Genomic DNA, 13,258 nt, shown 5'->3' with positions numbered 1-13,258 from the left:
GTTAGGGTGGGTTTGCCAAATTTTAGATAAATTGATTTTTAATTAATCACCCTGATCATGCTTTCAGCATAGAGATAAATAATTATTTTTGATTATGTGTTTCTAAAAGGTATGAAAACCATTGATTAATTTTCTTGTTTGGATTTCAGCAAACGTTTGTGCAATTTGACGATTTTATATACGTTTAATCAGTTAGATTGATAATTTGTACATTTGTAAAAAAGAAATAAAAACTGTGTAGTTTTTTATTTAATTAGCCAAAACAGGAAAGCAAAGCTAATTAGAAAAAAAACATACTGCTCAATAGAAAAATGCAGAAGAAATCGTTACCACCATCTTTGCGATCACGTGCGCGAGCAAGCGTACGATCTGAATGTCTTTTCTTTTTTCCGTTGGTTTTGCGTTGCCAGTTGCGTTTTTTATACATTTTTTGTTCTTCATTTTCTACAGCGTAGTTCTAACTTTCGACCGCGAACAGTTGGGCTCGAGCAACAGTGTGCGCGGCAAATAGCGCGATGCACCCTTCGGAAAAGCCGCTTTCCGTTGCGCATTGTCATGTCTGCGGAGCTCGAGCTGGGTAAGTAATACGAGCTCCAGATCGTCGCGACTCCACCGAACAACAATCGGCGATGGCGGTGATTTTTCGCTTTGTTTTTCTTTGGTATCCCGTCTGTCTCTCCCTCCCTTCACACCCGAATGTTGCGGGCGAAATGCGTTTGCCGTCAGAATATTGAGTTCGTTTTTCGTTCCGGCGTGCCTGGTTTAAATTCTTCACTTGGTTGCACTTTCCAGACATCCGTATCCGTCCCAACCGTTCGCACGTCCTTCGCCATTCGCCGTCGGTGGCTTTTTTGCGATATTAAGCAAGAGGCAAGCATTCGCGCGATCGCATAAATGCATCCTCATCCTGTGCACAGTGCAGCGGGCGACTGCAGCTACAATAAAAAACCACTCACACGATCATCGACGCATCGCCTCTAGACTGAGGCTTCATCCTCACACCAGACACCGTTTACGTACACCGCGTTGGGAGCATACTTTCCAAACGAAATACAGGAATGTATGTCGCCCGCTTGCTTCTGCCCGGTGCTAATGGTATGTTTGGTGAAGGTGTAGAAACACCCGAAGACTACACAGTCTGCCGTGTTCTTTCTTTGTTGCCCGTCGACGGCCAAAACTGTCACGATTTGTTGAATTTAGCGCATCATTAAATCGAGGAAGATAAAACTCTTGCACCGAACGCCAAAATTTGATACATTCGAAAGAGCGGACGAGTTTTGATTACACTTTACTGCCACATGTAAAATGCAAAATATACAGTTACAGTTGTTTGCCTGAACGTGTCTCATGGGGTTTGGTTTGTTTTTTTTTCTCGGAAGGAGAACGTATTCTAGCAAACGTCAGCAGTAGCAAAAGGCAGTTTTAGCATGTTTGATTGATGTTAATCACCAATTGAAAATCGTAAATTCAAAGTAAATTACATTTGTCAAAAAGAAAATCAATATCCTACGGATGAAAATGTTGGATTACTTCAAGGCTTGAATGTGGACAAAATGTGGTTTTCTGCGTTCCCCCCCCAGGTCCGTAAATTCTGCCTCTTTGGCGAAAGGAATTCCTGTCCAACTTCTGTGTTGTACCGGCCTGGCAACGGGATAGTGGTGGGGGGAAACAATGCTGGGGAACGTGGTGGCGAGACGGCGAGAAGAAATTTAAATTTAAATTAATTTTATATTTAAGCCCCAATCTTCTGTCACCCCGAAAATAGAAGATTGTTTTGTTTTTCGATTTTGCATATTTGCGTTTCGGCTGGTCTTTTCTTTTTCACCGCATCCCGTTGCTTGGTTTTTCTTTCATTTGGATTTCGATATGCCGCGCGTCGGTGGCGTGCTGCATGTGATGGGTCGGATTTACTTGTATGTTTATTTGTATTCTCTTAGGCAGAAGCATCGATAAAGAAGAAACCGTCTTCCAACGAGCATGGAGAAAATGATTTTCAATCGACTGAACGTCCACCTTGGCTGCCTATCAAAACTTTGCTACCAAAAAACTAGGAGCACACACTTCCGCGTGCCATCGCGATCTACCAAAAACAAAAAGAAATCCATGATAAAACCATCCACCGTCCAGGCTCTATGCTCTATTTTTGCACCTCCGATTTTCAGATCAGATCAAACCAATGGTGATTGTGGTGGAGGGAAGGGGGGAGGGGAGGCGAGGTTCTCCATAAGCGTCCAAAGAAGTGTCCCCCCGCCCACGTCTTATAGTTTCCGCGTTTAGTACCGAGCGGGCCACGACGCGCGCTGCTGACGTAGATGTATATGCTCTGTCTGTAATACCGCAGGATATATGGGATGGAGATAGATGATGGGCAGAAATGTTATTTTTAGCCGTATGTCAACACAACCGCCAACGACAGGTGATTGGATGGAGGGTAAAATAAAGCAATACAAACGCAACCCAGCGAATCGCATCCCAGTTCGGTTCGGTCGTTAAAGGTTGACACCGGGGGACGTCCGGTGGGAGTATGAGCGTCCATTTATATTATGGCACCGTAGCGAAAGGTAGAATTTCCCAGAGGGCGCGTGCTACGAGGTGAGAAGTTTGATAAAAAGGTAGCACCAAAACATGAGGAAGTTAAACGCTCAAGATCACTGGTATTCCGGGGAAGCAAGCGTCAGTTTTGTTTAAAGTGGTTATAATTCAATACAATCATTTCATCTTAGGATCTTTCAACGTGGCGTAAAAACGATTACGTATTGGATACATTTTTCATTCCCAACTATTTGATGATATCAGGGAGATGATACCAGGAACGCAATCCATCAACAGGTGAATCATTCATCGTTCTTTCATTTCGTGGTAAAAAGACAGATAAATGACAACCACATCCTTCGTTGGTTTCACGTTTCCCCTAAACTAGGACGACACCGTTTGGTGGTAAAAATGCAATTCTCCTTTATTTTATTTGTCACTAAGGTATCCGTTTTCATCTTGAAGATGACCACCAGACCATTTCCCCAAGTGCCTGCGCACAATTATTATTATTATCTTCCCGAGGATCACTTTTTTTTTGGGTCGCGAAACATCATTCAGTTCTTCGCTCCGTCCGGCATTATTTGTTTTTCACATAATTCAGCACCATCAGATGAATTCGTGGAATGTCCGAATCATAACCGACTGGCGCGCGGCACTCGCGCAAAGCGTTTGTTTGTCACCAAACGGAAGAGGAGCTCCTGGCTGGTTGATTGAAGTCCGTTTCCACGGAAATATTTTTCCCCGCAAGTAGTGAAAATGTGGATAGAAGATGGCATGGGGCCGGCGAGGGAAAAACATATGCGCGGAGGTGGGCTGGGTGAAAGAAAATTCTCGGTTTGTCTTGTTGCTGTGTTAGCGATGAGACCGGATGCCTATAAACCCGTGAAAACAACCATTCCGGTGGGCGCCAACGTTGATCTCGCGAAACCACTAACGAAAGGAACCAAACTAGGGGTTTCTTTTTGGCAGGGGAGCGGAAAAGTGGACTTTTGGTCGTGGTGTTCTGCACGGTGGGAACCTAAGTATGGAAAAATTGTTCGAGTCTGCAATAAAATTGGAGTTGATGGATGCGACCGTTGATTCTCTTTTTTCCACCTTGGATGTGTGTCATTTTGAGTTTTCCAATTTCCACGAACCTGTCCCTTGCGCTTGGCGCGGGTGGTTTTGGCAGGATGCGACTTTTGAGAAGCATTCCGGCACAGTGACACATCAAGCGTATCGTGTGAGTGTAAATCTTTGAAATTTTTTGAATATTTTCGCATTCCCACGGCGCCAGCAGGCAGCAAGTGGTTGATTTAAAGACTTGTTGTTGTTTGGTTGTTTGGTTGTTTTGTTATTTACTGGCCCATATCTTGAATTCCTTCCGTTTTCTTTGATGCTCTCCGAGTTCACGCGTCATATGTTCAGGCGGTTTATGAATTACAGCACATTAGATGAGTAACGGATTTGGTGAGAAAATTCCACGAAATTGTAAGCTGGCCAAGCCATGCAAAAATAGCAACGAAAAAAAACGGGAAAAGTAATAGAAAAGACTACTCCCGAAAAGTATAAAGCGTTCGTGTTCTCGCGCGCGCTTCTACGTCGTGTACATCGCCATAAAACGGAATGGATTGGAACGAATTTATGGAATAATTGCACCGATCTGAATGAGGTGTGCTCAAAATGGTCGCTTCCTGCGTGTCCCTGTTTTTTGTTTTTTGTGTTGGTATACCTCCCTTTTCCGTTCACCACAACTCACCATTGTTCGCGATCATTCCGTGGGAAATTTGGGATTAAAGGAAGTCGAACGGTTTGCTTGCGGCGAAGTGTTTTCGTCTCTTGGGGTAAGAACGATAACTCAAACAGTATGAGTCAGAGGGAATTTGGTTAAAACCATTTGCAAGCTCGATGTGTCTTTACTTTTGTCTTTACAGTACCACTAAGCTTCAGACAGTTCAGATTAAGTAACGAAAGTAATGATGACGTCGTACGCGTGCGAATGTGGAGCACTCGTCGAAAACAAACGATCGATCGATCATCATTAAGCTAGGTCGGAGATAAATCGGTACACTGATAAATTTTAACTGCCCTTTACGGATTCATCCTCCTCGTGTTGGTTCCGAAATTCATTGCCACCCCACCTTAAAGGGCTTTGCACGTACAAGCAGCAGAAGAATTGAGTTAAAGAAAATATGAACGAGCCTATTTCATACTTCGGCAAGTATATTACTTGCGTCTGCAGTCCAATATACCAGGATGCCGGGCAGCCGGATAAGTACAAGAATGTAACATGGTACTTGCTCCGCTTGCATCCATACCCTCCCCGAACAGGTCGGCATGATTTGGATTTCCCATAGACTCATTTCATGGTAAATTCCTCGCGTATCCGGTTACACTGGGCGGCTTGGTAGTAGCCCTCCATGTGGCCACTGCACCACCATCGTCATGGCACCACCGATTGTGGTTGCGCGTATCTTTTTTTAAGAACGAGAAGACGAACAAAAAAATAAGTTCCTAAACCCTTTCACACCATAGTGCGCACTTGGACCGACGCACCGGACCTGGGCTCAGGGGTAATAATCATTTTGCTGATTCATTGCGCTCAAGAACCTCAGAGTACCAACGGTGGTTCGCCAGCAGGTCCTTCCATCTCCAAAACGGTCCGCGCGAGCAGCATCGCCAGCGTGTCCCAGGGTCTTCGCATTTTTCTTCCTTCACCACGTATCAGGTGTTCTGGGCTTTCGAAAGGTTTCCAGGAAAACTACTTGAGACGCATCGGACCGGCCGGACTGTGTACTCTATCTCTTTGGGGCTCTCTTCTTAACGGCGGGTTGAGCAAGCGGGGATAGTATGAATCTCAACCGTAACCGCCGCGGTAACGGCTTCTTAACATTCTTCCCGTAGCTGTGCGAGTTAGCTTCCTCCCCTGGTCGTCGTGCACTTGACGGTGTTAATTATTTACCTTTGCGGGTCTTGGCCTAAGGAAACATTAACGGAAGAGAGTAGTGTTGTACCTTATGAATCTTTAGGCGAGATTCATTCATATGAATCTTTCATCTATAGCTCATTCAGATTGATTCTTGAACCTTTTGGGATCTGAATCTAAAACATTGATCAATCTTTCGAAACCTTAGTGAATCTTTCGTGAATCGTTCACGAATATTTATTCTTCTTTCATTGGCTTAGATTAAGCGACATCAAAACGTGTCTCTCTTAATATTTTTTGGCTTTTTCTTTTCTGTTATTATATCATTAAAAACTGTTTGGGATTCGAAAACGAAGCAGACTTTCATCAATCTGAATCGGAATTACACAACTCTAAAAGAGCGACATATGGAACAGGCAAGGACCTGGAGCAGTGACGTGGCACGTCCGATAGAACCTAACGTTAAACTGCCGACGCGGCCAGCTTGCTTGTAGACATTTGTCTAACCGACACCAAGGCATCCGAAGCCATCTGTTATTACTGTTTCCACCGAAATGCCGATGTGATTGTCTGTGCGATCGTTTCGTCACGGGATCACGCGCACTGTACGCGACGACGAGTTGATTAGCATTTGGTAGGCATAGTTTAATTAAATTTTTTGATGTTACCGAAAAGGTTTTAATTAAAAATAATTGATCCAATGTTCAATGAAGTCAGAGGTGAGTAGCCGAGGGAGGAGTCACGAGTGCGAAACATCAAAGGCCGGAGTGTGGTGGTTCCAGAAGCCACCGAAATCACAAACGACCAGTGGGATCGCGTATCGTGTGACGGTTCAATCGAAGAGCGACCACCAACGATCACGGAGTGTAATGATTGATCGTTACGATCGTAACGAATGGGTGTTTGGTTGTGTGTGCCTTTAAAAACCTTTTTACTGACCGTTCCTTTAGCAATCGGGCGTGCGTTTCACCTTGAGTAAAACACCAGACATCGAAAGGCGGACAACTCTTATCTTATCACCCGGGAACAACCAGTTTTGTGTGTTTTCTGTGCCGTCCTCCCTGCTCGCCTCCAAAACATGTTCTTACAGCAGGCGTTAGGTCAGCGGAATCGGCGGTAAGATACGGTGCGCGATGGTTTGCCACCTACCAATACATGGCGCATCGCTCCGATAGCACCACAGGTCCCGCCGTCGGCGACTCGCAAAAGATACAGACGTATGTACACGGGCTAGCACCGACAGGCGGGCAGAAGGCAAAACATGCAACTCCTCCTAGGACCTAGCATACACCGGGCCGATACAAATTACAGCATCTTCTATTTCCGTCATCGTGAGGTCACTGTCACCGCTACCACACCCTTCTTACTAGCTAACACATACCGTCTGGAGGCAGCGACTCTGGGCGAAGGGTGATGATACTGATTGGGCTGATAATCAGAGCAACATCGATGCGCGAGGAGGAAGGAAGTCCCGGACCCGGTGGGGGCCGATGTTCTTTACGCCATACAGCGAGGGGCGGGAAGTATCGCGCGTCCCCTGATGCTGACCTACCTCGATCTTCTCCGATCTGCGGCCTCTTTCTCTCTCTTTTCATCATTGACGGCATCGCGATAACCTACACAACACACAGGGCTAGTCAACCCTCCCTCCTCCCTTTCGCCCCCACCAAACCGGTCGTTACTCTCCCCGCCACGATTCGCGTTTGTGGAGTTGATATTTTTCAATTATGATTATTAGCAGCGCCCCCAGGCCGTGGGGGTACCGTTATAAAAGGCAATGGTACGGTTGAACATGGACAAGGAAGCGAAGGAAGCGGTAGTTATTAGAACTGCTGTATAAAGTCATATGCCAACAACAGGGGGAGTCGCACTCAGAACTTTCTACGTATGGTGTTTCAGACTTCAGCGACAAAGGTAGCATCTCCTACACCTTAGCTTCAATCTTCTGGAATTGGGATTGGTCAAGGTTTACCGGAAAGTTCCGCCTATGACCTCATACATTAGACCTCTAAGGAATTAAGTTCCAAAATGTGGAATAAAGTTCCACATATGACCTTATATACTAGACCTCAAGAAATTAGGAAGTTAAATGTAAAAATGTAAAATTCAACACACTTCATCAACCAGATGCTACAGTGACACGAACTTGCAAGAGAATAAACTTCCAGCTTGGTGGAGTTGATGGGTGCTTCGGAGAGCAGTTATTCGCCCTCTTCACTTCGATCCCATTCATAAAACTTGAGCAGACGGGCATTGACCATTGGTAGATTGAGGAATTAACCTTTTTATGATGGTGACGCGGTAGCCCGAGGCTACGAAACTCTTGAAGGCGCTACATCACATGAACGGCTTAAGAGTCTCGAGTGATAGAATGAAAGAGAGAGGGGTTAGGTTTAGCCAACTTCAATGCACGTGATTTGCCTCGACAAGTAGACAAGTGTGTTGAAACGGGATTTATTATAACAAACCAATCGGTGCTTGACTAAGAAACATCATCATCCAGAAGGTGAGGAAGATTACTGTGTATTACACTTTTTGTGCAACATGCTAGTGGAGCCGCGTTGAGGTAGATGGACGCTTTTTCGTGTGGTTGTGAAATAGTTCATCTCCCACCTTCGCATGGAAAAGCAATGCTGGGGCAAGCGTTACTCTACCGAAGAGGGTCTTCTTGTGACATCTTGGATTGGCTAAAGGACACCGCGGCATGCCACAAAAGGCTTCCCCGCGCGAAGGGGGAGTGTTGTTCTGCTCGGTGAATGGTTTAATTATGGTCTCTCGTAGCTGGCCCAGCCATGCGAAGGCTGAGGGACAACCCAAAACGGAAGGGCGAAATGGACGAATTGGACATCAATTGGCACACACAAACAACAGCGCCCCAAAATGATGGAATGTGCTAAAAAACGAAACAAACGTCGCCCAAGCTGGCGGTCTGTTCCGTTTGATTAGTTTGCGCTTGAGCGGGGCCCTAAATCGGGACAAGAAACAAGTGTAAAAACACTTGCCATCCTTGGTGAGTGTGTGTTTGTGTGCTTATGTCGCGGTCGAAATTAAAGCGTTTCCGGAGCGAGCGTGCCATTGCGTGTCTTGCTCGGTGTGTGAAACGACAGAAAGGTACATAAGGGCCGTTTGCAATGAAGACACATCGTGTCGATGGAAAATTCTGGCGTTCTCACTTGGAACCTTCGGAAGTTGGAAAGTGGCCTGAGCCCAGCTTAGCAACATAGAAATTAATAAAACCATTGCTAAGTGTTTTATGACAAACATGCTTAATAATAACGTCGGCACACTAAAACCTCTTGAATTGTTTTCCGACTGAAGAGTACATGGATAACGTTATACCAATGGTTATTTATAGCTTTTGTACACACTCCATAACATCGGCTTTGAGATCGTTGTTTTCATGGTTGTCGCAAACGATGATCCCTTGAATAACAAATTTTATTCAATGGTCAAGGACAGCCGAGATAAGAGTGTTCATTGAGATCAACTTTTGCATGGATCAAGTTTTCCGTAAAGTACATCCCGCGGGACGTTATTGTTTTGTCATTAAGAAATTTACTGAAATCCTTTTAGAAACTCCACCTTGGATAAGTAGTTTGATAAGTCACTCAAGTGTGTTTGACTGTCTGGTTACACTACTGAAAGAGAATTTATATTGTTGGGATAGAGAGTCAACAGTTACATAAACGTTAACTGCATGTCCAAACTATGGAAAATTTCTCAAGAATGAAGGAAATATTACAGGTTATTCGGTACTGGGGGTAGTTGATCGGAGGGTTCTTAGCTGGAAGCCTTTAAACTTCGCTAGCAGAAGAAAAGCCTCGTTGGCCAGCTGGTGCAGTTTGGACTGGAAGGAAGGATGATGCATTCGATACCCAAAAGGAGCCAAAAGGAGCTCTCCTATGAAAATCTCAACGAAAAGGAAAATGCTTTATGATGAAGGTACTTACTTGATGTAGTAGATTCGACCATCCTGAGTCTTGGCCTGCTCCCAGCCGGGCGGCAGTTCGCCGAAGTTGGCGTGCAAGTTTGACACATCGTACGACCGACCGCGGCTGTGCAAATGCTGTATGGCCGCCTTGGACAGGGCGGCCTGCTGCAGAACAGCTGCCCCAAGACTGCTAGCGTCGTTCTGCTGGCCATTCTGTGCCGCTGCCACGGCCGCCGCCTTCTGCCCATTGACGACGCCAGCACCACCGCCGCTGCCACCTCCGCCGCCGCCACCGCCGGCACCGCCATTACCACCGTTCCCGCTGGCCGCCGCGGCCGCTGCTGCAGCCGCCACGGCCGCTGCCACCACACCACCCCCGAGACCGCCCATGCCCACCGGGATCTTGCCGAGTGAGGCCGGGCTGCTGTGCGCGCGGCTGTGATGAATCGGCAGCCCGTTCGGACCGGTCGTGACGCCCGTGACGCCGCCAAGGATTGTCGTGCCGGAGCCGAACGCCGAGTCGGCCGAGTTTTCGCGCGAATGTGACACCGACGGCGACTTGGAGCCGGACGACGGCGGCATGAAGAACGACTCCGGCAGCTTCCGCATGCGGTACGGGATCTGCAGCGGAAGCTTGTTGCTGAGCGTCTTGTCGAACAGCTCGTTCAGCTTATCGTTCGAATCTTTGTCGACCAGGATGATCAGGTTCTTCTTTTTGCTTGCGCCGGTCGGCTCGTTGTCCTCCGTGCCGTTCCCTGCCACCGCGGCCGCAACCGCACCCGCCCCACTACCACCGGCCCCGGGCGCGTTGTATGCCATGTTGATAAAGTGCTAGCTAGCGGCGAGTGCAGCGTTTGCAAACTCCTCGTAACACCAGTCGTTCGAGTCTTCTGGCCGGTTCTGGCTAATGGACTTGCACACCGTAATTCTGTCTCCTTCTTGTCTTAGCACAACCCGTTTTCGGTGGTGGTCACTGCGCTGTGCGAACTGCCCGCTTCTTGCTTCTGTGGTTCGGTGGAACTCCAAACTGTGGCAGAGATGCAGTATTTTGTTGTTGTTGTCTGTTTGAAAAGTTGTTTAACTGCAGCCGAACAAACCGGCGAATTGATTAACGAAAGCTTAAGGGGAGTTGAAGGCTCACTGTGGTTGCTTGGTTTAAGGGTACTTGGTACCTTCTTCTAGTAATAGCACTATTTCCGTTTTTTTAAATCCTCTTTCTAATTCCTTCTAACATTCAACACTGCACTTCACTTTTGCACCTTTGTACATGTTTGATTTCGATGCACCGCGGGACACGATGCACTCAACTTTCGTTTCTCTCCCCACCAGTCGTCAACTGGTGTAACTTTGCGAACGGAAAATTATAATCGAGAATCGTTTTTGTTCTACCACCAAAACTGTCGATGTTTATTTTCGCTGTAAAATAAAATACCGGATTAAAATGGGAGCCGGATTCACTTCCTCGCGGCGGGGCTATTCGTTTTCGCCCTTGGTTTCTTCTTTGCCGCGGTTTTGCTCCTGGGGTGCAATTTGTCTTAAAAAATGTAACAAGAAGATAACCTGCTGGTGCTACAGCAGATTCAAAGATTGCGTCAACGGTGTGTTTGTGTGAATGTGTGTACGTGTGTTTTTTTAGCGCGGTCGATCGTTCCCCCAGAGGAAACGCAGCCGATTGCGTGATTTTTCACTTCCTGTTTCACTGGTGGCGGTGTTGCAGTGCAACTCTTACTTAAACCCACTCGCATTCGCCGCGTTTTAGTGTGTTATTTGTTTTGAAGTAAGGGGTAAAACCACACACGATTATCTACAAACTGGACAGGGGTTGGCACTAGAAGTGCTGTCGATTGGCAGGACGAATCGCTGATTTTAACATTATCTGTCCTATCTTACTTTGTACTCCAAGAAAGTTCTTCATTGACATGATACTTTTTATTTTAAAATTAGATTCCGAAATAGAAATGTCTATTTAAACATTGTAGCACACTGCTTTGCAAACTAAGAAGCAAGAAAATTATGATCAATCAGGCAACTCGCGATCGAGGTTGGGCCAAGAGATCGATCGCACTTTCCGCTGCGTGCACGAACAACACTGACACTCGAGTGGCGTGCGGCTCTACGGAACAACGGGAAAATAGCGAGCTAATGGCGCAAGTAGTCTCGCGGACGCTCCCGCGAGAACACAAACACTACTCGCGATGTTGCTGATTGGACCGCTTCTCGCGCTTTAGAATGGGCGGAAGAGCGCTACGAACAGAGCGGGTGCTTTTGAACCCTTTCCGGTAGCAAGTATGGGAGTTGGGAGTTTTTCGGGGGGTGGTGATCGTCTATACAGTGTATGTGTGTATGCATGTATGGCCGCTGATCGCGGCACACTACCACTGCTAGTTGTGTGTGTGGCCAGCGTTTCAGCGTCCACATCCACCACGATGGCCCTAAGCTAGTGCCTGCTAATGTTCCAAGAAACACACACAGAGAACCTCTTTCGAACGGGATTGTGAAACACACGCCTTAACGCCAATGGGCCGAATATTCTGTGCAAGCAAACGATGAATGAAATCGCTATTCAATTGTTGTACTAAGTACGATTTAAAAACACTGGAAAACCAAACAATTTACACCAATTCGCACAACCGAAGGCGCAATTGGAGTTCCAGTGCATTGTGCAAACGTCATTACAGGTTACACAGAAGAGGGTGGATGCATGGCGATGGGGGCCACTTTGATTAATGGCGAATCCCTCTCCCATTCTCATCGTTTGCTTCTCACTCTTCTTCTATCGCAGGCCTGTTTTCCGCAGGCGGTTTTCCTTCTTTCCTCGCTTGTTTTGTGTTTGTTCTTCGGTCATTCACGGCTTCTTTCTCTGCCACATTTCGTTGCACGTACACCACACAATCAATGATCGCGATGCGTGTTTTTCTCTCTCGTTCTCTTTTAGATTTTGATACTTTGTGTATCCCCAGCATCCCAAGTTTTGGAACCCCTCCTCAACCGATCATACGCACTAACACCAATGCACGGGCCAGCGAACGCACACTTGTTCTTCGCCTCCTGCTGTTCTGTGCGCATTCGGCGATCTTCGCTTTCGCTTTAGTGTGTTTTTTAAATGTTTTGTTTATTGTTTTCGTAAGGACAAAGGCACGCTATCCTGTAGAAGGATAGCTCCAGTCAAGGAGCTGCCGCGAAGCACGATCACGATCAATCGCTGCTGCACACGCAACACATTTGCCTGCGTACGCACGCACACACATACACACAAACACCTACACCTCTCGACAGGTTACCGTTGTAAAGCAGTAAGCGAGAGACAGAGAGAGACGGATGGAGAGATTTGGACGACGCTGCTCACGATACGCGCAGACGACTGATCGCGCAGACGACTCCCAGACGACTGATCGCTTCCATCCGATCGACCCGCTTCTCATCGTTTGCACCGCCCTTCGCGGAGGGTCGCCTTGGAGGCCTGAAGGAGGGTGCAGCGATCTTGCGCCGTGGTGTGTAGGCACTTTGCGACGTTGCGTCGTCGTCGAGGAGTTGAACAACTTCTCCGCCGTTTTCTTAGCGATCATACCTGTTTGCTTTTTTTGTCTTTACTCTCTCTTTCTCTGTCTCCTGGTTCGGTCCTCGCACAGACACCTTTCTTCGATCCATTCGTACCTGAGACGCTGCCCAGACGGTGCAGTCGCCCTTTCGTTCACAATTGTCTCTTTCTCAAGCCTCTAAGCTTCGCTCCCTCGCTCGCTTGTTCGCTCGGTCTGCTCTGGGTTCTCCGCAGGCGCAGACTGCTGCTGGTTGACGCTAATGCGTTTTGCCTTTCTGCTGACTTGTTGACGTGGTTGTTGTTTTTGTTTTTAATTCATAGATTTGTATTGATTTTTTTTTGGTTTTGG

General features: G+C 46.9%; 1 protein-coding gene across 1 annotated transcript in view; it reads right to left on the bottom strand.

Moving 5' to 3' along the window:
* The window catches only part of LOC131281309 (transcriptional coactivator yorkie), a 37,651-nt gene extending 27,448 nt beyond the window's left edge, over positions 1-10,203 (bottom strand). Inside the window, exon 1 of the mRNA XM_058310590.1 lies at positions 9,391-10,203. Within this exon, the coding sequence (XP_058166573.1) occupies positions 9,391-10,190 (800 nt within the window). The 5' untranslated portion in view covers positions 10,191-10,203. The remainder of the gene's footprint in view (positions 1-9,390) is intronic.
* Positions 10,204-13,258: the final 3,055 nt, after the last annotated feature.

This window comes from Anopheles ziemanni, chromosome 2 (assembly GCF_943734765.1).
Source record: "Anopheles ziemanni chromosome 2, idAnoZiCoDA_A2_x.2, whole genome shotgun sequence".
NCBI classification, from domain to species: Eukaryota; Metazoa; Arthropoda; class Insecta; order Diptera; family Culicidae; genus Anopheles; species Anopheles ziemanni.
This window is presented reverse-complemented; position numbering and strand designations above follow the sequence as displayed.